Source organism: Sminthopsis crassicaudata, chromosome 3, assembly GCF_048593235.1.
Source record: "Sminthopsis crassicaudata isolate SCR6 chromosome 3, ASM4859323v1, whole genome shotgun sequence".
NCBI classification, from domain to species: Eukaryota; Metazoa; Chordata; class Mammalia; order Dasyuromorphia; family Dasyuridae; genus Sminthopsis; species Sminthopsis crassicaudata.
Window position 1 is genome coordinate 150,451,976 of NC_133619.1, and position 26,676 is coordinate 150,478,651.

The 26,676-nt window shown below is 35.7% G+C and overlaps 1 protein-coding gene across 1 annotated transcript in view; it reads left to right on the top strand.

Annotated features, from left to right (window-relative positions):
* The first annotated feature begins 21,708 nt into the window (after nucleotides 1-21,708).
* RAP2A (RAP2A, member of RAS oncogene family) overlaps nucleotides 21,709-26,676 on the top strand; it is a 34,115-nt gene continuing 29,147 nt past the window's right edge. The window contains 2 exon segments of the mRNA XM_074299388.1: nucleotides 21,709-21,958; nucleotides 21,961-22,123. Of these exon segments, the coding sequence (XP_074155489.1) occupies nucleotides 21,811-21,958; nucleotides 21,961-22,123 (311 nt within the window). The 5' untranslated portion in view covers nucleotides 21,709-21,810.

Here is a 26,676-nt window from a genome sequence, read left to right on the forward strand (position 1 = left end):
CTTCTACATTGTATTCATATGCTACTTTTGTTGAGCAAATTTCCCTCCTTTCCTGTTGTGGGTGCCTTTTCTAGTAGTCAAATTAGGATTATTGATTTAAACATTTTATTAGGTAGTTATAGTTCTCTCTTTAATATATGGGTAATCATACTCAGAAAATCTGAATAATTCCCTGACAAAATATGTGTTTAGAAAGGTACATTTTAATATCAAGCAAAACAAAATAAAAAAACAGTAAAATGGCCAACCTAAAGAACAGAGAAACCTTTAAAAAAAAAAAAAGGATAGAATCCTAATCTAACTAAAATGAAATTATTCTCAGGATTATGGCAAGAAATGTGGAATGAAACAAATAGGGGGAAGGATAATAGATGAGAATAGATAAATTAGAAAAACATCCTGAGCAGGTATTACCTAAAGGTTAAAAAGATATGCCTCATCTATATTTTGGGGGGCCAAAAAAAAGTGAAGAATAAAGACCACAACTAGTTGAATTATCTGTTCCTACAGGAAAGGGATAGGGAATATGCCAGGTTCATTTACAAGATAATGACCTCCTCATTTTCCAGATAATGAAACTGGAACCTAGAGGGATTAAAAAAATTTCCTCTACATCTAGTTGAGTTCAAAATTTGTCCACAGAAATATGGACCAAAGGAAATCAAGTAATCAGTAGTACAGTAAGAGTAAGTAGCAGATTGGTACCCAAGTTCCATGACTTCAAAGGCAAATAGGTGGTCAGCAGTCAATCTGGGGTTTGAACTTAGATTTCCTATCATTCCAAATCCACTATTCTTTTTATTATACAATATTACTTCTTCACATCAGCTGGTTAATAGGTAGTTAAAGAATTTTTTAAAAAGCTCAGAAAAAGAAGGAATGATTCAAGCAAAATATCTAGGTCCAGGGAGCTAAGAAAATTAGCAATAGGCAGTCACAACTTCAAAGATAAAAATTCATGAAATAATATATCCAAGGGGATTGGGCAGAAAAATGTGTTTTAAGTAGATCCAAATCTGAGAGTTAGGGGGACAGAAACAGAGACAGAGGTGTGTGTGTGTGTGTGTGTGTGTGTGTGTGTGAGTGAAGTGGGGGTCAACACAATAGTATAAAAAAAAAAGTGAAACACAGGGGGAGCACAAGGCATCAACTAAAGACAAATTATTTCAGGTAAAGAATTAGACTGAGGAAACACATTGTATTAGGAGAGCCCTATATGTAACACATTTAATATATATGGGATTGCCTTCAGATAGGGGAGGGAGTACAGGGAGGGAGGGGAAAATTTGGAAAAGTGAATACAAGGGATAATGTTATAAAAAAAATTACCCATGCATATGTACTGTCAAAAAAAATTATAATTAAAAAATTAATAAATTATTTAAAAAAAAAAAAAAAAAAAAGGAGAGCCAATCCCCTCTTACCCAAAATTCTGCTAAAGGTGACCAAAGTGTGAATGCTGACATTCTAGTTCCTCCTCGGATGTCTCTCTGTAACTCATGCTTGCTGACGGATTTTGCTGATGGAAAGCTTCTAACAGTTACCAGATGGCGGGCATCAGCATTGCCTCTTCCACCAACCTTCTTTCAATATTATTGATTTCTCCTTTTAATTTTTGTATTTCAAGTTTGATTTTTGTTTGGGGATTTTTAATTTGGTCTTTTTCTAGCTTTTTAAGTTGCAGGCCCAATTTGTTAATCTTCTCTTTCTCTATTTTGTTCAAATATTCCACCAACCTTCTTACACAGACAGGAGAACAAACTGACCCCAACACTTATGAATTGTACCTGCAAGAGATTTCATTCCTTCTCTACTTCAGAGTTTTGGCCAGTGCACCCCACTCTTTGACAATCTCCCATTCAATTTCAATTAACAACAGAGAAAAGCCAGAAAACAGCTATAATATATTTTATTAGATGTCAAAGGAAAATTGAGTTTCATCTTAGAACCTACTACCCAAATAATTCAAGAATAATATTTTAAGGTAGAAAATATGTTTTTGGTTTTCCACAATTTTTCCATGATTACTACAGGAAAATGTCAGCCTTACTCTGAGGCTTTGATATGCAAGCCTTCCCAGAAACAAAATTTCAGGTAATTCTTAGAGACTTAGCCCATAGGGGCCTTTAATATGCAAATCAGTGAAGATCTTCAGGAAAGCCTGGCTGGATAAGCTTCCAAATTCTGAATCTATAATGGGATGTTCATGTAAATCCTGTACTGGGCTGGCAAAACAACAGTAGGTTATCTTAATTTGAAATTGTCTCAAATCTGTAAGTCAGGATCATTCTGTATGTAGGGGGGAATTTCAGTGTTGTACAGGACTAGCAAAACACCAGCAAAGCTGTTATTATCTGCAATAGTCTCAAGAGGTATATATAAATTCAAGAAGAAACATTAGAAACACAAATGTTGATGTGAATCCTATATTAGACAAGACTTTAACTGGATTAATAAATACCCAGTAGCAAAGCTATTTTGATTGACAACAAATGTCACAAATAAGCTTGTGTTGAGTGGGAAATAGTTTAAAATTTCTATACTAGGTAATGCAACACAACAAAGAAAGGATGATCAAAAAGAAGAATTACTTGAACATTGATGTCACAAATAATAACTAAAGAAGGCAACGACAATGAGTAATCTCAGAAACATTCCTCTTAAATGTCAGGAAAGATTAAAACATCAAAGACCTTATTGAGATAACAGAAAGAACAAGAACAGTGATGAGTGCTACAGACAGGTGTCAGAATAGGTGCCTGCATATTTAAAATACTACTAGTAGAATTCTCTTTAGTGTTATGGATCTGGGTCTCAGTGAACATCTGTGTTTAAAACTAGAATTAAATTAACTGTGAAGAAATGAGGCAGATCATAGTTTTAAAGGACAAAACAAATAGACAAATGATAGATGAATATGATGAGGAAAAATTTTTAAATGATTATGGTCTAGAATTTCCACTAATAAAAGGAAATATGATAAAGTTTGGATAAATTGACAAGACTGAACAATATGCTATCTATAAAAACATACCTAATATAGAAGAGCCTATAGAGGTTTGAAATGGGAGATTGGGGGTGGAGAGGAAGTGTTATGCAACACCTGACTCCAGAAAATCAGAAGTCAAAGGCATGATTTCAGACAAAATTGAAATTAAATTAGAAGGAATAACAGCTGACAACTATATTAGCACTAAAAGTTCTACTGATGACTTAAGTATACCAATATTTAAAATATAAATAAATGGGAAATAGCAACTTAATTTTATAGGACTATATATATATTCAATTGTCCATACTTTAAGCAATTATGAAAAAGATAAATCAACTATAAGGGATATTGGAAAGAGCAGAGAAATGAAGCAGGTGGAATTAACTCAGAAAGTCTTCCTGAAATAAGTCTGGAGTGGCACTTGAGAAAAAATATCACGTCTGTCAGGACATGGGTGGATGGTTCTCTAGCAGGAGAGTAGGGAGAAAATCAAGCAAAAAGGCCTGAAGGTCTGGAGAAAAGTTGTCTCTGGAAACAAGAAGCAGATTAGCTTTTACTAATAGGTTGATTAAAGTTTTTCTCCTCCATAGAACTCCTAACTTCAATGTAAGCTCTTCAGGGATAGACAATGTTGATTGACTCTGATACTTGTATTGGTTTTTTTTTTTTTTAATTCCAATACATATAAGGCAGCATATAAGTAAACTGCTATTCAATAGATCATTTAAACTTGCTTATTATAAGTAGCTTCTTATTATAGTTTTTTTTGGTATCTGATGAAAATGATTGACTTACAAAATGTGCTCAGAAGTTTTAACCAATAAAATTAGAGAAGTTAATGCAGATAGATTCAACTATTCACGGAGTATGAGATTGTGGACATCACATAATCTTTAACAAACCTCTGAATTACATTACAAATATTTATTGTTATTGTTACATTCAATCCTTCTGTTGCTCTATATTTCCAGAGTACTTCACCATTCTAATGCTATTATTCCTTACAGGTTTGGAATAAAAAGGTTTTTTTCTAGGGCAATATACAAAAAGGTAATTTTAAGTAAAACATTTTAAATTACATTATTTGCAAAATAAAAACCCAAACACCATTATTTACACATTCCTAGTCTACTCACAGTTTTCCTTTTCAGTCAGATTCCATTTATTTTCCCACAACCTATTTCAGCAAAAACAAATATGAAAATCACTATCAATAAATATTCTTTTACCTACTTCTTCACTTTCTTTGTTCTTTGTTTTTCCTCCTATTTTTTCTTGGTGAGATTTGCTTTTCCTCTTTTCTTCCTGATAGCCTCAGGTCCATAATTAGTCCTCTGTGACAGTTCTTTTATCATGTCTGTCTCATTGCTAAATTATTCATTATCGTAACTATGTTGTGCCTTAATTCCAAAATATATCGATTCTCCTTTCCATTATTTTGTAGTTTCTATAATTTTTCCATATGTATAAAACCTTAGATGTTTCTTAGCTTTGTGCCCAGGAGGGTATTGCCTGAGTGTGTCTTAACAATCAATTATTTCTGTTTTTTCCCCACATCAACATTTCTTCATTCTTGGTCACTTGCCTTTAATCATTCAATTGTTTTTCCCTGGAAAGACTTCCTTCCTTGTCATTCTCCAAGCACACCTTGAACTTACTTTCAGAAAAAAAAAAATGGTTATGATTCAAGACTTCTCTATTTTTATTCTGCTTCTCATATTTTCTGTGTTTTTTTCTACTTAAAACTTACACAATTATTATGTCATGCTGTTGTTTGTAATTTTCTTTTATTGTTTTAGGTGGGGTCTTCAAATTTTATTTTATTTTCCATTGGGCCTTTCAAATATCCATTATATATTGAACAATTTCCTCTCATTTAAGATTTCTTCTTCTCATGGTATTTCTATCTTGTGGCATTCTTCACTCACTAAGACCTGACTCACTCCCATACTACATTGTATTTATTCCTGGCTGTCCTTTCCAGTAATGAATGTGCCCTAACACACTGATGTAGTAGAGTCAATATACTTCTTGCTTCCCATTTCCACTTCCAGACCTTCTTTCTTATATCATCGATCAACAATCTTTCTTCTACTGAAGTTCATTCTTTCCAAATATCTGACCAACAGTTTTCCTTTGTACCTCAAACCTCAAACTTTATACAAGGTATTACCAAGCTATATTTTTCCCTAATCCTTTCTTAGCTTCTTCAGTTCCCTTGACCAACTCCTTCACCACATTACAGCCACATATAGACTGTCACATTCTTGATCATTCACAAATGCTCTATTTCCATTATCAAGAATCTAAAATATTTTCAAAAAACTACTCAAACATACTACCATTTCATCTTCCCATTGCCTTACTTTTCCTAAAACTTCTTTGTTCTCACTTTGAATTTTAGTCTATCTACCCTCAATCTTCTCCCAGACCATCCCTCTGCTTTTGCTTCACTTCTTTCCCTTCTCAATTTTGACACTTGAGTTAACCAGTACAGCATTACTCTATCCTCTACTCTTGAATACCTGACCTCTCTTGTCCTTTGGACAATAATATCTTGCTAAACTTTAACTAATGTTATACCATCCATCCAAATCTTATATTTCAAATGTGCTGCTGAATAAACCTAGAGGAAATTACAATAAATTATAAAGAATCACATAATTTTCAAAATGTTACACTTTAACTTAGCTATTGGTATTCTAAATGTAAGATCCTTGTTCAATGAACAATAAATATACACATTTTTGAAAGGCTGCAGTATGTCAGTCCTGACACATATAAGTGACACCAGGAAACAAAAGAACATTGTAGGTAAAATAGATGGTTCACATTTTCTCCTTGGATCAAGAAATATAGTATTTGGGGCAATTGGTTACATTCATTGTGTGCCCCAAAGCAAAAAACAAATATGTAATTTCATGAGTCATTTTTGTCTCCTAATATGATGCTCAAAAGAAGTATTTGAAAAAAGAAAATAATTGCAATTTATGCATCAATATTTATGACTGTGAATTCTCAGAAAAATCTATAAACACCTTTCAAATGTAATGAATATATTATTTGATATTCAGTATCTTTAATGCAAAAGTGTGAACAGGTTAGGATAATGAAAAATATAGATCAGAAAAAAAGAAATAATCAAGTTTTCTGTGTTTTACAAAAACTTCATGCCTATACATTATGAATAATTTCTTTAAGAAAAGAATCAAAGACACTGGACATAATGAGTACTGAATATTATGTCAAAAATGAAATTGATTCTATTTTACCAGTCAAGAGATTATTCTTTATTAATGTTAAGAATTAATTCTGAATCAGCTCACTATTTATATTCATACAACTTTCTAGGGAAAAGATAAAAATTAGTACAAAGCTAGAATAAAAATAAGAAATATGGCATAAAATTAAAACAAATCTATACTGATGTATTTTTAAGTTATTTAGGATTAAAAAAAGGACACGGACAGAAGACATAACCAGAGACTGGAATAATTTCACATATTAGTTAAACCAATTTGTAACAATTACCATGACAAGAAAGCCAAAGTAAACTAAAATCACATTAGTGAGCAAAAACGTGATGTTTGTCAAATAGAGAGATATAGATGAATCCATACAAGGTATAGAAAAAAGTATTAATACATAAAAGTAATTGAGAGAACAAGAACTCTCAAACTATATTCATAAATATATATACATTATATATATATATATACATATATATATATACATATAAAATTTTTAGGAAAAGACTCTATACATGAGTGAAGAACATCCTTAATGAGGCATTAGTACAAAATAGGTAATTTTACCCAAGTGATATTCCATAAAAGAGCAAAGCTTTAGCATTCCACAGTTTATTAAAAGATACATACAATACAAGAAATGCTTACCATCAAGACAAGAACAAAAAATAAGACTGGGTGGTCTTGCAGTGAGAGTGAAGAAGGAAACTGTGTTCCAGTTTTCTTAATCTGTAAACTAAAGATACTGAACTCAATTGATATTTGAGATTCCTTCTAGCACTAATTCCAGGATCCCATGAATGAAAAAACAAACAAAACAAACCTCAAAAATTGTTACATTCTAGAAACATTTAAAACATAAAAACAAATTCTGAGTGAAAATGAAGGATTGGAATCACTTTCCTATGTTTTAAGCAATTTCCAAAAAAATTTTGCAAAACAAAATTCCAGGAGTTGAGATAATAGTTTCTAAGAGGGCAACAGTAAAGTATAACAATATCAAGAGTGAAATAACTATAAAGTACATTATGCCTTTAAAGGCACCATAGCCAGTGAAATAATATCATCAAGCATTTATGCATCATGCCATAGATCTCAATTCTCAAAATCAAAACTAAGAAAATTACAAAAAAGAAAGAAACCTAATAGTAACAACACAATAAATGTAGAGGTTTTAATATTCTTCTTCAATGATGGATAAATCTAATCAAAAACAAGGCAGAAAAAAAAAGAATTAAACATATTGTTGGAAATTTTTAAAACTAAATTTGATATATAAATAATCAAATATAAACATTTACTAAATATGAATAATAAAATAAAAAACAAACTTCTGAAGGACAAAAGAATCGCTTAAGAGAAGGAAGCATCAGACCTGAGTGAAAGGAAACTTTAAAATCAACTGGGCTAATTCTCTTCCCCCGTTTATATAATATAGGAATCAAATTCCTGCACACTCCAACATCCCCTTAACAAAATTTGAGCATCTACATCATACCAAGAAATTGAGCCATACACTAGGTATATATATATTTTTTCTTTTTTTAATAGTTTTTTATTTACCAGATACATGCATGGGCAATTTTACAACACTGTCAATTGCCAAACCTTTTGTTCTAATTTTTCCCCTTCTTCCCCCCCCCCCAGATGGCAGGTTGACCAATATATGTTAAATATGTTAGAGTCACTAGGTATATTCTTTTTTTTTTTTAATTTTTTATTTTATTTTATAATTATAACATTTTTTGACAGTACATATGCATGGGTAATTTTTTACAACATTATCCCTTGCACTTACTTCTATTCAGATTTTTTCCCTTCCTCCCCCAACCCCCTCCCCCAGATGGCAAGCAGTCTTATATATGTTAAATATATTACAGTATAATTTAGATACAATATATGTGTGTAGAACCAAATTTTTTGTTGCACAGGAAGAATTGGATTCAGAAGGTAAAAATAACAGTTTACATTCATTTCCCAGTGTTCCTTTTCTGGATGTAGCTGGTTCTGTCCATCATTAATCAATTGGAATTGGATTAGCTCTTCTCTATGTTGAAGAAATCCACTTCCATCAGCATACATCCTCGTACAGTATCATTGTTGAAGTGTATAATGATCTTTTGGTTCTGCTCGTTTCACTCAGCATCAGTTGATGTAAGTCTCTCCAAGCCTCTCTGTATTTCTCCTGTTGGTCATTTCTTATAGAACAATAATATTCCATAACATTCATATACCATAGTTTACCCAACCATTCTCCAATTGATGGACATCCATTCATCTTCCAGCTTCTAGCCACTATGAAAATGGCTGCCACAAACATTTTGGCACATACAGGACCCTTTCCCTTCTCTAGTAGTTCCTTGGGGTATAAGCCCAGTAGTAGTATGGCTGGTTCAAAGGGTATGCACATTTTGATAACTTTTTGGGCATAATTCCAGATTGCTCTCCAGAATGGTTGGATTCTTTCACAACTCCACCAACAATGCATCAGTGTCCCAGTTTTCCCACAGCCCCTCCAACATTCATCGTTATTTGTTCCTGTCATCTTAGCCAATCTGACAGGTGTGTAATGATACCTCAGAGTTGTCTTAATTTGCATTTCTCTGATCAATAGTGATTTGGAACACTCTTTCATATGAGTGGAAATAGTTTTAATTTCATCATCTGATCACTAGGTATATTCTTAAACAAACAAGGCATTGGAATGGCCAGAACATGTGAAAAGATTCTGAGATAATCAATTTTAGACAGGCTACCAAACACCCACCCCCACTCCCAGAAAGACTAGCACACTGTTGGTACCATTGTGAATTGTCCTAACTAGTAAGGAAAATAATTTGAAATTATGTTAGGAAAAAGTGACTAAAATGTATATATCATTTTATCCAGAGATTTTGCTGATAGGTTTATGTACCAAGGAGATGCAAGGCAGAAAGAAAGGCTTAATAATCAAGTTTTGTGGTACCAATTTTTATGACAGCAAAGAATGATTAAGGTATGAGCACAAAAATGTACATAACATAATGAATTATTATTTCACTGTAACTGACAAATATGAAGAACACAGAGAAACATCAGAATATTTAAATGAATTAACATAGAATGAAGGGAAACAGGAAAACAATATACAAAATGATTAAAACAATGACACTAGAAAGAATTGGAAGAAAAAAAAACCCCGAAGGTTCTATAATTATAATGCTCAAAATTGGACACATGATTTTTTTTTAAACAATGAATAAAATACACCTCCTCTTTTCTTTCTAGAAACATAAGACTTGGGGTATAAACACGAAATATATTATTAAATTCATCTAGTGTTTTAGTTTTGCTGAATTGTTTTTAATTTGCTTATTTCCCCCCACCTTCTTTGTTACAAGAAGTGGCTTGTTGGGTAAGAAGTATATAGTCAGAAATTAAAGAGATGTAGAAACAAAACATCTCAATATTTTTTAAGTTTTAAAGAATACATTTCTCAAAATACAAACACCAAAAGAAAAGCAAATTTTAAACAACCACATTTTGAAAATTTTATCTCAACCTCTAATTATAAGAGAAATGCAAATTAGGATAACTCTGAGTTTTCATCTCACAGCTAGCAAAATGGCAAAAAATAACAAAAGACAGAAATACTTAATGTTGTGAAGACCCTGGAACACAGGCGTGCTAATACATTGCTATGGAGATATGATTTAATTTAATTGCTACTGATACAATTTGGAATTGTCAGATAAATGTGACCAAACTATTTTAACCTTTTGAATAAGTCATCATATGAATGGGTTTTTACCTTTAAAAAGATCAAAGACAGAAAAAAATGTCAAATATACCAAAATATTATAGTTCTCATGTATGTGGGAGCAAATATCTAGAAACAAAGAGGATGCCACTGGGAAATCATTTTGTATACACATACACATGGAATCATTTATACATACATATATAGAGGGAAAGAGGGAGCTGTATATGAATATAATTAAATAAAATAATGCTATAAGAAATCATGAACATATGCAATTCAGAGAAACATGAAAAAATATGTATGAATTAATGTTGGTTGTTGTCCATTGTTCTCAAAGAGAATCAAAATGAAATCACTATTTTAGTTGAGTTATAGTGTATCCAACTGTGGCTGATCAGACTGGAACAAGCTCAAAATGTTCTGTCACAAGCTTGATATGAACAGTTTCTATGAATATTTGGGGTGGACTCTTTAACTTTGTGCATCTCACATTTCTTTTGAGACAATTCAATTTTGCCCGCTCACAGAACACAGCACCTTCTCTGATGCTGGCCAGTCCTGTTGCCACTGTCTTCAATTCTAAAGTTCCTGGAACAAAGAAAATAGAACAATATATACAGTACTTTTTTATATATAAATGAAAACAGTAAAAATGGAATCAGCTAAGAATAAATTTGGATTTAGCTTTGAGAAATAATGAAATATATTTCATTTTGCTAAACTGAGAAGTGGGGAACCATAGGTGAAAAAATATTGAATATACTTGTTCATAGTTGTGGTCAGTGTTTCTCTAGTTTTACTATTCCCATTTTACAAGAGATATGCTAGGAGTAGAAAGCACATGAGAATGATTGCTGTGTAAAAGAAAAAAGTATCAATAAAACTTCACAATAAAATAAAATGGAAAAAAAAAGTCCAGGCAGGGGAGCAAGCAGTTGACCTGAAGGAGGGTGAGTAGCAAATAATAGTGGACACTGCCTTAAAGAATGAAATTTCAGGGAAGGATTATGGTCTCTTTAAGGTCTTGGGGTTAGAGAGCAAGGAAGAAGACAAGATTTGAAGTAAAAGGGTAAAAGACCAAATAAGTCAGAGATTCAGTTACTAAAACTGGAATATTGTGATGACCTAGTCCAGAAGTATAAAACATGAAGCCCACGACAATCCTAAATGTGGCCAGAACCAGATTAAAATGTAGCTCCCATCTGATTTAATGTCCTGATTTATTAATACAAAAAGAGATTCATAAATATGGTGATTTTCAAAGTCAGTATGTGGCTTCTGGAGATCTTTATATATAGTGTAGTGACTTCTGTTTCTATCTGAATATGTGGCATATTTTTCAAGTGACCTAACCTTTTTTATTAGTGTCAGCTAGAGGAGAGGAAGGATGGCAAGAACTGTGTTTCCATAACAACATACAATAGCAGTTGAGGTCAGTTGGACTTAGATGAGTGAATAGATGAGTGAAACTGTTTTCTTGGTTTGGTGGTAAAAGGAGTGAAATGAACTTTTTTCATTCATAGTCAGGGAACATCAATGTATGGCTAAGAATTTATTCATTTTGCTTATTTTTTTGGGGGGGGTAGATAATTCCTTTATTCCAAGAATCTAAATGTTTGTCTGATTCTAATAAATGTTTTCTTTTTTTAAATTTTTATTATATTTTTTTTATAATATTATCCCTTGTATTCATTTTTCCAAATTATCCCCCCCTCCCTCTACTCCCTCCCCCCATGACAGGCAATCCCATACATTTTACATGTGTTACAATATAACCTAGATACAATACATGTGTGTAAATACCATTTTCTTGTTGCACAATAAGCATTAGATTCCAAAGGTACATGTAACCTGGGCAGACAGATATTAGTGCTAACAATTTACATTCACTTCCCAGTGTTTCTTCTCTGGGTGTAGCTACCTCTGTCCATCATTGATCAACTGGAAGTGAGTTGGCTTTTCTTTATGTTGAAGATTTACACTTCCATCAGAATATATCCTCATACAGTGTTGTTGTTGAAGTGTACAGTGATCTTCTGGTTCTGCTTATTTAACTCAGCATCAGTTGATGTAAGTCTCTCCAAGCCTCTCTGTATTCCTCCTGCTGGACATTTCTTACAGAGCAATAATATTCCATAACCTTCATATACCATAATTTACCCAACCATTCTCCAACTGATGGACATCCATTCATCTTCCAGTTTCTAGCTACAACAAAAAGAGCTACCACAAACATTTTGGCACATATAGGTCTCTTTCCACTCTTTAGTATTTCTTTGGGATATAAACCCAATAGTAGTACTGCTGGGTCAAAGGGTATGCACAGTTTGATAACTTTTTGGGCATAGTTCCAAATTGCTCTCCAGAATGGCTGGATTCTTTCACAACTCCACCAGTAATGTATTAGTGTCCCAGTTTTCCCACATCCCCTCCAACATTCATCATTATTTGTTCCTGTCATCTTAGCCAATCTGACAGGTGTGTAGTGGTATCTCAGAGTTGTCTTAATTTGCATTTCTCTGATCAGTAGTGATTTGGAACACTCTTTCATATGAGTGGATATAGTTTCAATCTCTTCATCTGAGAATTGTCTGTTCATATCCTTTGACCATTTATCAATTGGAGAATGGTTCGGTTTCTTATAAATTAGGGTCAGTTCTCTATATATTTTGGAAATGAGACCTTTGTCAGAACCTTTGCTTTTAAAAATATTTTCCCAATTTGTTACTTCCATTTTGCTTATTTTTAACTAGTGGCAAACATTCAATATAATTTACTGTCACTTCCCTCAGGAAGAGAATGAAAGCATAAGAAGAGATTTGCCACATTTTAAAAAATATATATAAAAATATTTGTAAGGAAAAAGTTATGTTTTGAGCTGGTCAGAGTTCAAGTTAAGAAAATTTTGTTGCTAACAAATATGAACGTGGAACAGGAAGGTAAAAGGGAAGGGGTATCGATTTGTCCTCTTCACTTAAGATTTTGTTTTTGCTTATTTTATAAGTATGACAGTCAGGGAAGGTTTGGGGGGGCAAGATAAACATCATAGTCCCAGAATCCATATAGCTGGTATGATATTTTTTTCCCCTGAGTACCACCCTATCATTTAAACAGAAGTTATATGGAACTTTTTAACCCTAAGTCAGCTTATTATCTGGAACCATGAACTTCACATTTTTTTTAAAAAAAGTATTAGTTTTCAACATTTACTTTTATAATATTTTGATTCACATTTTCTTCTTCTCTCCCTTCCCTACTCCCCAAGATGACAATCAATCTGATATAGATTATACATATTATCATATGTATCATATTAAACTAACTCCCACATTTTTCATGTTGTAAAAAAAGAATTTAAAAAAGGGAAAAGCTATAAGAAAAAATAACAACAAAGTGAAAATAATATGCTTCAATCTGCAATCAGATTTCATGGCTCTTTCTCTGGATATAGATAGTATTTTCCATCAAGTCTTTTGAAATCATCTTAGATCGTTGCATTGCTGAAAATAGCAAATAATAAAGCTGAGCATCCGAACAGTGGTTGCTATTATTACATAAAATGTTCTCCTGGTTCTGTTTACTTCACTCAGCATCAGTTCATGTAAGTCTTTCCAGGTTTTTCTAAGATCCACCTCATCATTTTTTTAAGAAATTATATTTCTTTCCTCATTTTGTTTAACCATTCCCCAATTGATGGGTCTTTTTGATTTTCAATTCTTTGTCATTGCAACTATATACATTTAATCTATTTAAGATTGCTTGTTATCTTAGGGAGGGGAGAAGGCCAGGAGAAGGAGAAAAATATGGAAACACAAGGCTTTGAATGTTGAAAACTATCTTTGCATATATTTTGAAAAATAAAATCCCATTAAAAAAAGAAGAAGCTGTCACAGGCCTTTGAGGGAGTACTGGTGGTACAATCCGTCTAATAGATTGCTTAGTGCAGACAATGTTGAGAAAAATCTATACCCTAGCCATTGTCACCTCAATAAAATACCATTTAGCCTTGGAACAGGAATAATCTAAACTATTTTACCTGATCCTTCATTACATTGACTTGTGGATGAAGAAATTGAGAGATTGTCCAGATGGAACAGAATCTGGGATCTTATAGAAAAAATTAATGTGTAAAATAAGGACTGGCCTAGAAGTCCTCTAACAGATATTTTGGCTTCATTTAAAAAAAAAAAAAAAAAGCACTGACTTTGATTCTGTGACTTAAAGTCTAATTATGACTATTTTATAAACTTTAGTATATATATTAATATTAATATATAATAATATAATTAATATATAATATATGTATATATTATATATATTATACATATATTAATATATATTAAATAATATATATACAATATATATTAATATGTATATTAATATATATTATACACTTGTTCCCTAGGGACCCAAATTTCCTTTATTTGAACAATCAGGAGTATGGACTAAGGTTCATTCCAGTTCTAAGATTAACCAAAATATATTGTCTATGATTCTGTGACTGTATAGAGGACTGGATAATTGAAAATATGGGAGAATATCTTACTAAATTTCTCATAATTGCCTGTCCTAATATTTAAATTTTTTCAATATTCTCATCAGAGGCATCAAGGAAGAGTTTCTATAAGACAAACAGAAAGATAAAAAATAAGAATCCTATTCCATATTTATTACTATTTCAATCAAGTTTGTTATTGTTTGGTTAAATTTTTTTTAATTTTTAAAAATTTTTTGTTGAGGCAATTGGGGTTACTCAAGGCCACACAGCCAAAAATGTTAAGTGTCTAAGGTCAGATTTGAACTCAGATCCTCCTGACTTTAGGGCTGGTGCTCTATCCACTGTTTTACCTAGCTGCCCCTTCAATTAGTCTTTATAAGTGACTCTTTGTAATCAATCCTATTTTAGGATTTTTTTTGGCAGAGATACTTACTAGAAGGGTTTGTCATTTCCTTCTCTAGTTTATTTTACAAATGAGGAAACTGACTCAAACAGGGTTAAGTGACTTGCCCAAGGTCACATAGATATTAAATCACATTTGAATTCAGGTCCTGACTGCATGTTCCATACCCTATCCTTACTCAGTATACTTAAGGGCTTTACTGGCCCTTACTCAGGTTATGTAACTTGCTTACAAATAAATATGTGAGCTAAGATTGTAGGGAATGCTAAAAAGTAGGGGAGAGGTTGCATAAGTTTGAAGGAGGGATGATGGTAGCAGATATATATTAAAGAACCGAATGTAAAGAAGGAAGATATTGTGCAATGGTTTTGCTCTTTTTAACTTAGTTTTTGTTCATACTTAACTTCAGGGACATTACAGTCAGCAAAGAGCCGGGGAGAAATGTTGACTCAGAATACAGAAGATTTCTATGGATTTTTTTCTTTGTGACTGAAATAATTTTTGACTACATAGGTCTTCAACCAAAGTTAAGGAGAATTTTCTATTAAAAAAAAAAAACAACAACAACAACAAAACTTTTTTTTTTTTTGCTGGGTAGGTGATTTTAAAAAAAATTTATTTTTTCCCAGTTACACATTTAAAAAAAAACTTTTTTGGTTATACATGTATGTTCATTTTTTTTACATATTTCCTTATGAATCATGTTGGGAGAGAAAAATCAGAACCCAAAAAATAAACAAAACAAAACAAAAAACAAACATGAGAGAGAAAAAGAATAGAAGAAAACAATGTAAACATAGCATATGTTGATTTACATTCAGTCTTCATAGTTTTCTCTCTGGATGCAGATGGCATTTTCCATCCAAAGTTTATTGGGATTGCTTTGGAATTGCTGAGAAGAACCAAATCTATCATAGTTCCTAACCTGAATTCTAGAACCACAAACTGGGAATCAGTAACAGGCCAGTCAAAACAAATGATTCAATAAAAAATTGTATCAAAGATAGTGACAAGAAAAGATAATATGCACCCCCATAATTTTCCACACAATGGGTAAGGACAGACATGCAAAGAGTAAACATGACCAGGGAAATTCTACCTTTAGTGCTATAAGGCCAACAATACATTCTAATGATGAATGGAATTTTGCTTTCTGCTAATACAATATTTCTTCTGAGTGAACTTGGCATCAAATCTCTTTTGTGCGTAATGTTGGTTGATGAGCTTCTCTTTGCTATCATCTGGGCTTCAGTTTTTAAGGCCATCTTCTAGGCATCTCAATCTCTTCTATTAAAGTTTAGTGACTGGAAAGCCTTTTCCTAGCAAAGATTTGTTTTCAGCTTTGTCTGTGTTTAGTGCTTATTTAAAGTCCATAGTTCTATTATGCCCAAAGAGCTATAAAACTGTGCATACCCTTTGATCAGCTATACTACTAATATATCCCAAAGACATCAAAAAAAATGGAAAATGACACACATGAACAAAAATGTTTGTAGCAATCTATTAGACGGATTGTGCCACCAGTACTCCCTCAAAGGCCTGTGACAGCTTCTTCTTTTTTTTTTTAATGGGATTTTATTTTTCAAAATATATGCAAAGATAGTTTTCAACATTCAAAGTCTTGTGTTTCCATATTTTTCTCCTTCTCCTGGCCTTCTCCCCTCCCTAAGATAACAAGCAATCTTAAATAGATTAAATGTATATAGTTCTTCTAAGCATATATCCATATTGGTCACATTGAGCAAAAAAAAAAAAAAAAAAAAAAAAAAAAAAATCAGATCAAAAGGGAAAAAAAACATAAGAAAGGAAAACAAATACAACAGAAAGAAAATATACTTTGATCCACATTCAGTCTTAACAGTTCTTTCTCTGGATGTGGACGGCACTTTCCCATCACAAGTCTACTGGAATTGCTTTAAATTATCTCACCGCTGAAAAGAACCAAGTCTATCATCACATAATCTTGTTATTGTGTATAACATTCTCTTGGTTCTGCTCACTTCATTCAGCATCAGTTCATGTAAATCTTTCAAGGATTTTCTGAAATCAGCCTGCTCATAATTTCTTATATTCCATTGCATTTGAACACCATGTTATTCAGTTCTCCAGTTGAGGGGCATCCACTCAGTTTCTAGTTCCTTGCTATAAGGAGCCAAGGTTGCTACAAACATTTTTGCACATGTGGGTCCTTTTCCCTTTTTTATGATCTCTTTGGGATATAGGATCAGTAAAAACATGGCTGGATCAAAGGGTATGCAGTTTTATAACTCTTTGGGCATAATTCCAAATTGCTTTCTATAATGGTTGGATCATTTCACAACTTCACCAGCAATGTATCAATGTCCCAGTTTTCCCACATCCCCTCCAACATTATTTTTCCCTGTCTTCTTAGCCAACCTTAGGGATATGAAGTAGTTCTTCAGTTATCTTTATTTGCATTTCTCTACTCAATAGGGACTTAGAGCATTTTTTCAAATGACTACAAATAGCTTTAATTTCAACTAAAAATTGTCTATTCATATCCTTTGATCATTTATCAATTGGAAAATGGATTGTATTCTTATAAATTTGAGTCAATTCACTCTATATTTAAGAAATTAGGCCTTTATCAGAAACACTGACTGTAAAAATCTCCCCCCCACACCAGCTTTTTGTTTCCTTTCTAATCTTGGCTGCATTGGTTTTGTTTGTGCAAAACCTTTTAACTTAATGTAATCAAAATTATCCATTTTATATTTCATAATGTGCTCTAGTTCTTCTTTGGCCATAAATTCTTTCCTTCTCCACAGATCTGAGAGTTAGATTATCTTTTGTTCTCCTAATTTGCAAGTATTACCTCTTATATCTAAATCACCAACCCATTTCAATTTTATCTTGATATAGGGTAAGAGATATTGGTCAATGCCTAGTTTCTGCCATACTGTTTTCCAGTTTTTCCAGTAATTTTTGTCAAATAGTGAGTTCTTCTCCCAGAATCTGGAGTCTTTGGGCTTATGAAACATTAATTTACTGTACTGATTGATTAATGTGTCTTGTGAACCTAACTATCCACTGATTCACTATTCTATTTCTTAGCCAATACCAAATGATTTTGATGACCACCACTTTATACTATAGTTTAGATTTGGTACAGGTAGGCCACCTTCCTTTGCATTTTTTTTTCATTAATTCCCTGAAATACTTGACCTTTTGTTCTTTCAAACGAATTTTATTAGTTTTTCTAACTCTAAAAAGTAATTTCTTGGCATGTTGATTGATATAGCACTGAATAAGTAGATTAATTTGGATAGAATTGTCATTTTTATTATGTTAGCTCAGCCTACTCATGAGGACTTGATATTCTTCCAATTGTTTGGATCTAACTTTACTTGGGAGGGGGGCGAGGGGAGGGGAAGTCAAAGTTTCTTAAGGTTAAATTTGGAGCCTACTTAAACCCCAAGATCAAAAGCAAAACAAAATCCAAAAGATATCCAGGAGCTTACAGCTAAACTGAGCATGCCTCTTAGCAACAGCCGTTTTGAACGGCATCTCCTCGATGCCTGGATCCGTACCAGCCAACCAGCGCAAGCCTCGGAGTCACATGGCAGCGCTTGATACCAACCAGAGGTCACCAGAGCACCACGTGACCACACCATGTAGATATTTAGCTTTAGTCTCATCATTTATTCCCACCTATTGCATACAGAAGACTATGAGGTTTATTCTTTTATAAAAAAATTGTCATTCTTATAAAAATTTTGCTCTCTCAAAAAAACCTGATTTATTGATCTTCTTCAAAAAAAGAAAGTTTTGGGGAAAGAGAATTAAGCAAAAACAGAAAGCTTAAGGATCTCCCAAATAAAAACATTAGCTTTACATTAGGAACTCTGCAAAATTCCATAGAATTATGTATTTACATTTAATAGTTTCTTCAATTAAAATGCCTCTGCCTCAAATAATTTAGCAATGAATAAATCATTTTTAAATATCTATTAGGTTAGGATGAAAGTTTTAAAATAGTCATAGATTTGGGGGTATGTAGTTATTATTGTAGCTTGCCCTTAGCAGTTCTCTGGTATTTCAGAGGTTTTTGCCTCAGACTACTTGCATCCTTCAGCAAAATTTCTTGATCTTCCTGGACCTTACAGTTCTCATCTATTTCATGAAGGTTTTAGTCTTTAAGCAATCTCCTTTAGAGAATGATGAAGAAGGAATTCTTCTGAAGGTATGGCTTGAATTCTCCTTACATTTTCTGTGGGAGGTGGTATGTTTTGCAATGCAAAGAAATGCTGCCTCTGGTATCAAATAACGTGGCTTAGAATCCTTGCTGTGCTATTTACTAAACATGACCTTGGCCCTCTCTGCCCTATCTTTTCATCTCTGTAAAAATGTGGGAATTACACTAGATCATCCTTATGGTTCAATCCAAATCTAAATTCTGTAAATGTGCCCAGTTTGTAGGATGGCTGCTATCACCCTCCCTTAACTCTCCCAACTCTTTTAAAGGGAAACCTATCCTTTCACACTATTTATTCTCTTATCACCATAATGACTTTGTGAGGGGCCTATACAAAATAAAACAGGAAAATAACACTATTTTATAGATATTTTACTGCTGCACTCTGATTTCACTGGTTGGTATACAGAAGACTTCATCCATTAATCAACAAATAAGCATTTAATAAGCATCTACCACGTACCAAGCACAGCACAAGGTGACACCTAAATATCTTATTAAATGGTCCTTCTGAACTGCTCTGGCCAACAAATTCTTCACAACACAGCCATTTTGAGGCTGATTCCCATCCCTCCCTCCCCCCTTGTTCTTGTTATAATGATACACAATTATTCAAGTATTTAAAGCCTTTCCATTTTATAGGTCTTTGACCCAGCCTTCAAGGTCACCTACATAAGAGGAGGCGGCAATAGGAAAAAAAAAAAAAAAGTAGAGGATTTAATAAAGGAGTAAGATTATGTAACTTGTTTTCCCAAGAAATAAGCAGTAGTTTAGAAAACAAGTTCAAGATGTGTTAATAAATGCATGTCAGATCTGCAAAATGTAAGACAACCTAGAGATGTTGGAAATCGTTTGGCATAAAGTAGACTGTACTTGGCTATCAGGACTGGGTTTGAATTCTGACTCAGCCCCTCACTAGCCACGAGGGCTTGCAACTACACCGCCCGGGTCACCGGATTAGTGTGAGGATTGAAACAAAATAACATCATAATCCTTTGTAATTAACAGCAGGAATACAAAGAAGGAAGAGGGAGGTGACTGCATAGTTTAAACAAGGGCTAAGAAAGCCTTTCGCTTTTCCTCCCGTACTCCTTTTTCACCAGCACGGTTTTCACCTTGGGGACAAGCACCACTTTCTGCAATCTTTATCCCTTAACAGCTAACCTCCCCACGGCCATCAGTTAGGCCAAATGTCGGGGAATGGTTTTTCGCAAGTCCCAAGAATCTTGTCCCTTTTACCAGAATAGGTCACAGTGACTTTTTCATCCCTGACCACCGCCCCTAAGCCCACGCCCGACTACAGCATCAAGGGAACACAAATGTTGGGCTTCTGATTGAAACTGTTTTCGGATTGGTCGAGGAGATACCTCCGTCACACCCCAACTCAATCCAGGACTGGCTTCCAGTCAGCTTCCACCTAGTATTGAGGGGTTGACTGTCTCTGGGAGATGGTGTGGTCACGTGTTGCTCGGGTGACCTCCGGTTGGTAGCAAGCGCTGCCACGTGACTCCGAGGCTTGCGCTGGTTGGCTGATACGGATCCAGGCATCGACGAGATGCCGTTCAAAACGGCTGTTGCTAAGAGGCATGCTCAGTTTAGCTGTGAGTTCTTGGAGGATCCTATTCTCCGGGCTTTAGCGACTCCCGGCACTGGGGGCGGGGGAAAAAGAGGGTGAAGCCCTAGATAAGCTTCGTGTAGGGCTGAGAGGACGGGCTGAGATGGGAGACAAGTGTCAAAGCAAGAAAGCGCGTGCGAGCCTAGACAGATGTTCTCCCTGGACCCGGAGTGACCTTCCGTGGCTCTCCCCTCACAAACAGCTTGTGGAGATGACTTCCGTGGCTGCGGGATGCATGGGATTTCCATATGCAGCTGCAGTGTCCCGAGTTTAAAAACAAGCATACAGTCACACTTGGAGAACTGTGTTTTAGGATGAGCCCGTGCCCATCTCTCTACGCCCTTTAGGAGCACTGACATCACTTCCAAACGGAGCCGGGGGTACTTTCCTCCAATCCCGCTTATTTCTCTTGGTCAAACACTAAAACTTCGACGAGTGAACGCCACACATTTCCCCTTATCCAGGCTTAGGTTTGGGTGTTCGGGGCCGGGATGGGGGAAGGATTTATTTGTTTTTCCTTCCCTTCTTCCCTTCAGAAGCTCTGGCGCTCCACAGGCTGCCCGGGGAACCGGGCGCCTCGGAGTTGCCTAGGTGACGAAGGAAGAAGGGTGGAGCTAGCGCCCATCCTGGGTGCCGGCCCCGCCCCGCCCCGCCCCGCCCCGCCCCCGGCAGCACTGCAGCTCTGGAGCTAGCGCGCCGCCCGCCGCCGGGCCGCCGTGGAGGGGAAGCGGCAGAGGAAGGAGGGGTGGGGAGCGCGGCGCGGCGGCGGCGGCGGCACTGGCATTGCGGGCCGGCGGCGACGGCTCCTGCTTCCGCTATTCGTTCCCCTCCCGGTGGTTTTCGCGGGGCTGCCTGTCCACCGAGCGCGGTCCATGCCCAGGGCCGCTGCTAGCCCTGCTGCTGCCGCCGCCGCTACCCAGGGGGCTGCCGCGGCCGCGAGGCGGTGGTGGGGGCGGCGGCAGCGGCGGCGGCAGCAGCAGCAGCAGCAGCAGCAGCAGCCGCCCGAGGACGCGGCGGCGGCGGCGCGGTCCGGGGTCCCGGCTCGGCGGGCTTAAGTCTATGTCGGCGGCCGAAGCGGCGGCGGCGGCGGGGGACGATGCGCGAGTACAAAGTGGTGGTGCTGGGCTCGGGCGGGGTGGGGAAATCCGCCCTCACCGTGCAGTTTGTGACCGGCACCTTCATCGAGAAATACGACCCCACCATCGAGGACTTTTACCGCAAGGAGATTGAGGTGGACTCGTCCCGTCCGTGCTGGAGATCCTGGACACGGCGGGCACGGAGCAGTTCGCCTCCATGCGGGATCTGTACATCAAGAACGGCCAGGGCTTCATTTTGGTCTACAGCTTGGTCAACCAGCAGAGCTTCCAGGACATCAAGCCCATGCGGGACCAGATCATCCGCGTCAAGCGGTAAGGGTCTGAGCAACCCCCCCCAACACCCACACACCCTGGGAAGTGCCTCCTACCGCGGGTCCTCCGGCCAAACCCGTCTAGTGCGGGGGGAGGGGGGAAGGTCCTGCAGACCAAGTTCGGATCGGAAATAGAGGGGAGGGGGCGGCCACCCAGGCTGGAAGCTCTGCAGCGGTTCCGAAAGGACTGAGGGGAGGGGTCGCGGTGGGCGCTCTCCCGGGTGGGTTTGTGTGCCCTTGGGGGGGTGCGGGTGCGGGTGCGTGTGGGCCTCCTGAGGATGTGGGGGGGGGGGGTGCGCGCGGGCGGGCGTGTTGTGTGGAGTGTGTTGTCCTTTCAAGTTTGCCTGCTGCTTTGTTTGGACAACTCTAACATTTTTGTCAGCATAGATGTGTCTAGTCCTTTGAGTAATGGAGCTGGCGAAGAGTCCAAAAGGGGAAAAAAAAAGTTGAAAGACTTTCCAAAGTGGGGTGTTCTGGAAAGGGGAGGAAGGGCCGGGAAGAGGTGAGTTCTGGCAGAAGAGCTTTTTTTTTTTTTTTTTTTGTAATGCAAGTGATTTGGGTTAAAAAAACAAACCAAACCAAACTTCCTTTGCTGTGTTTCACGATCGGGTAGTGCAAGATTGTTATGGTGAAAGGGCAAGAGAATTGATCCTATTTTCACTCTTTTGCCATTTTACCTTTGTGATACTCAACTTAGTAGTTTTGGACAGCGAAAGGGTGAAATAGCTACCTGCAGGCCCGGTGTATTTACAAATACATAGCCTAAATTAGTGTGAGGGCATACAAAAAGCTAATTAGAGAATCAAAACAATTGAAGTGTTTTGTTTTTTTTTTTTTAACTTATAAACAAGATTTTTCTTTTCCGGATGGTTAACAAAAAACCCAAATTCATTTCTAGTACTTGCAAGGGAAGTTTCTTTATCCCCAACATCCTTCTCAGTGCCTGGAACATATAGTAGGTGCTTAATAAATGTTGAATTGTTGAATTAAAATCCTTTTTTTATATCTTCCTCCATATTGTAGGCTATTTCAGCCATTAGAAATCTGTGTACCAAAAACCTATGCTTATACCCAATGATCTCAACATCAAATTTAGTAATTAAAAAAAAAAGTTTTTATAAATTTTTCTCATTGCCGTCCAACATTTGACTCCTTATTGTGGCATCTGCAGTCCTGCTATCTCTTCTGATTCTTATCAGTCATCAAAGTTCTTGACTTAAGAGCTATTGATAAATGTGTTGAGGTGCAATCTCTAAGGTAGCTTGATCACCGATTTGTGTTACTCAGCTATCTAGTTCAGCCTGCTGTTTCCCTCGTCCTACATAGAAGTATTAAGGTTATATATTTTAAAGAGAGCAGTAAATCTATTGTGAATACAATTGTATCCTCTTTATTCAGTGAGTACTCTGAAATATTAATTGAAAATGAGATTATCTCTAATGCAATTTTTAAGAATTGCATTAAAATTGTAAAAGCATTGTAAATTGTAAAAGAATTGTAAAAGCAGTTTTTTCAGTCACATATTCAGTAGTTAAATTAAAATGTTTAAGTTTCTTGGAGAGAGACAAACTAAAAGCTAGTTATTTTTAAGCCATATTCATAACTCTGAAAGATGTGATTCTGATTTGATTTTTTTAACCTTTCCTTATTCATTATCTTTCAGATATCCTTTATCTTTAGCTTTCCGGAGAGACTGTCTTTTTTGTGGATTACTTTAGTAGTAGTTTATATAGTCTATAAGGATTCATATTTTTAAAATGTAAAACAATAGCTAAAAACAGTTTCTAGAACAAGTTTGGTGAAATTGCCTGTTTTTATCTAGTGATTTGATACTCCCAAGTGCTTCTTTCACACTATATCAGATAAATTAATTTTTCTTCTCCCTTCCATCCAGTACCTGTATATTGTTGGAAGAGCATTGGATTGAACCTAGCTACAGATATTTTACCTTGTGGATCTTACAGTTAGGGGAAATGACATATACACAAATAACTCAATGAAAATAAATAATCATGCAGGTGGGGTGCAAACATTGGCCTTGAAAGCAGAGTCTGGGAAAAGTTTTTATTAGGGAATAGAATCAGTGAAGGGTTTAAAGGGGAAAAGGCAGCTAAGAATTCAGTAGGTAGACCAAGGCTGGAAGAGAAGAAAATTCTGGATTTGGGAAAACTGATCAAAGGCATGGAGGTAAGAAAGTGCAGAAATGGGTACATTTGAGTGGAGAACAAGAAGAAATCTGAAATTGGGAGGGACATAAAATATATGCAGGAGAGTAAATAATAAGATATTAATCTGGGAAAGTAGCTTGATAATGACTATAGAGGGATTGAAATGGCCAAGGAGTTTCAACTTTACTCTTTAGGTAATAGGGAGCTATTTTTTGAGCTTTGAGGGAAAAAAAAAAAAAAAAGCCTTTGATCAGTGGTCCTAAATGTCACAAAGTCAATACACTAGTTTTTTCACTTATTTAAAAAAAAATCCCTTACACCTTCACTCACAGTTTATTTACTCCTGTTAAGATGTAAGGCTGTTAAGTTTAAATTATCTGGTATGTAGGTTCATTGCATATTAAAAAATGAGAAAGGAAGGAGTGGAAGAACTTTTAAAGGGCCTTCTGAAGCAGGAAGACAGCAAAGGAGACAGGAAATAGAAAAACTTAATCAAGTATTTATTGTGCTATCCTAGACTCTAAGAATTCAAAAACAAAAGTGAAACAGTTCCTGTTCTCAAAGAGCTTACATTCTAGAATGTACATGTATGTATGTGTGTGTACTTGTACACATAATAAATAAAAGGTAATTTGGAGGTGTCACTAGCAACTGTGAGGATCTGGAAAACCATGCAGAAAATGATCCTTGATATCAGTCTTAAAGGGAATAGTGATTTTGCAAGGCAGAGGAAGGAAGCAATATATTAAAGACATGGGAATACAGCCAGTGCAAAGGCATAGAGAGAGGGTTGTTATGTGAGCAACAGTAAGAAGGCTAGTTTGGCTGGATTATAGAATGGAAGCAAAGTATGGCAATATATTGTTGTTAAGTCTTTTTTGAATCATGTCTGACTCTTCCTGATCTTATTTGAGATTTTCTTGGCAAAGATAATGGAATGGTTTGCTGTTTTTATAATGGAATAGTTTGCTGTTTTCTTCTCTAACTCATTTTACCTATGAGGAAACTGAGACAAACAGGGTTAAGTGACTTACTCAAGGTCATATTTCTGAAACTAAAACTGTATTTGAACTCAAGAAGATGAATCTTCCTGACCCCAGACCTGGCACTCTATCCATTGTGTCATCTAGCTGCCTGTGATAATGTGTTACTACATACACTCCAACAAGGTAAGTTAGGGCCAATTTGTGAAAGTCTTTAAATATAAAACCAAGAAATTTTTATGTGGTCCTAGAAGTAATAATGAACCACTGGTATTTTTTGAGTAAGGGAATGACCTGGTCAGATCCCATGCTTTAGAAAAAACCACTTTTGTAGGACCATTTGGCAAGGGGTAATCAAGGCCTGAGCTAGAGTGATAGATAAGGAAGTAGCTGAGAAGTGGTCAGGTGTGAGAGATGTTATGAAGGTAGAAATGACAAGACTTAGCAACTGCTTGGAAATGTGAAGGGAGGGAGGCTTGAGGACTCACATCAATCAAACTTGGATGTCTGAAAGTTAAAGTCATGAAAAAGAAAAGTTTTAAAGAGGAATAATTTTGGGGAGAAAGATTAAGTGAACAAACAAGTCTCAGTTACCTGAGTCCATTAATACGTTATATAGCATAGTTTGATTATGGAATCATGCAATTTTTAGAGTTAAAAGAGATCTCAAGTGACCATATTAATACCAAAAAAATCCAACCCATGCCCAAAAAAGAATCCCCACTAAGACATACCCAGTATGTGATTCTTCCATAGCTTCTGCTTGAAGACTTATAGTTGGGAGGAACCTACCACCACCTGAAATAACCTTTTCTATTTATTTGCAATATCTCTAATTGATAAGAAGTTTTTTCCTTATCTCAAACTTAAATTTCCCTCAAGTACAGTTATTTCTATTGTCTATATTTAATAACTTCTAACCCACTTAGGAAAAAAATCCGCTTCCAAGTATCATGTAAGCTTACCCCCAGGATGATCCATATGGAACTTTCAGAAATGAAGTTCCTCCTATTTCTACTCCCTCATCTTTTCCTCCCCAGCAGAACAAATTTATAATATTGATTCCAAGAAATTAGGAAAAGCTTACTATATATATTGTATATATATTGTAGGCTAGGATTGTGTAATACATCTTTAGTGTTTTCTGTCAAAAATGGTTAAAATAAGAAAGTTTAGGTACCTAAATAGATTTTTCAAACAAATTTGCTCCTTTTCATGAGAAGCAGCAAGAGATAGTAGTTATAGAGCTCTCTATTCAGAGTCAAAACACTAGGATTTGTATTTCATCTCTGAGCTACACCTTGTGATCTTGGCAGCAAATTCATATAACTTTTGTAAGTCTCAATTTCCTCATCTGTAAAATAGGGGCAATAATACTTTCACTCATTGTTTACTACACAGAG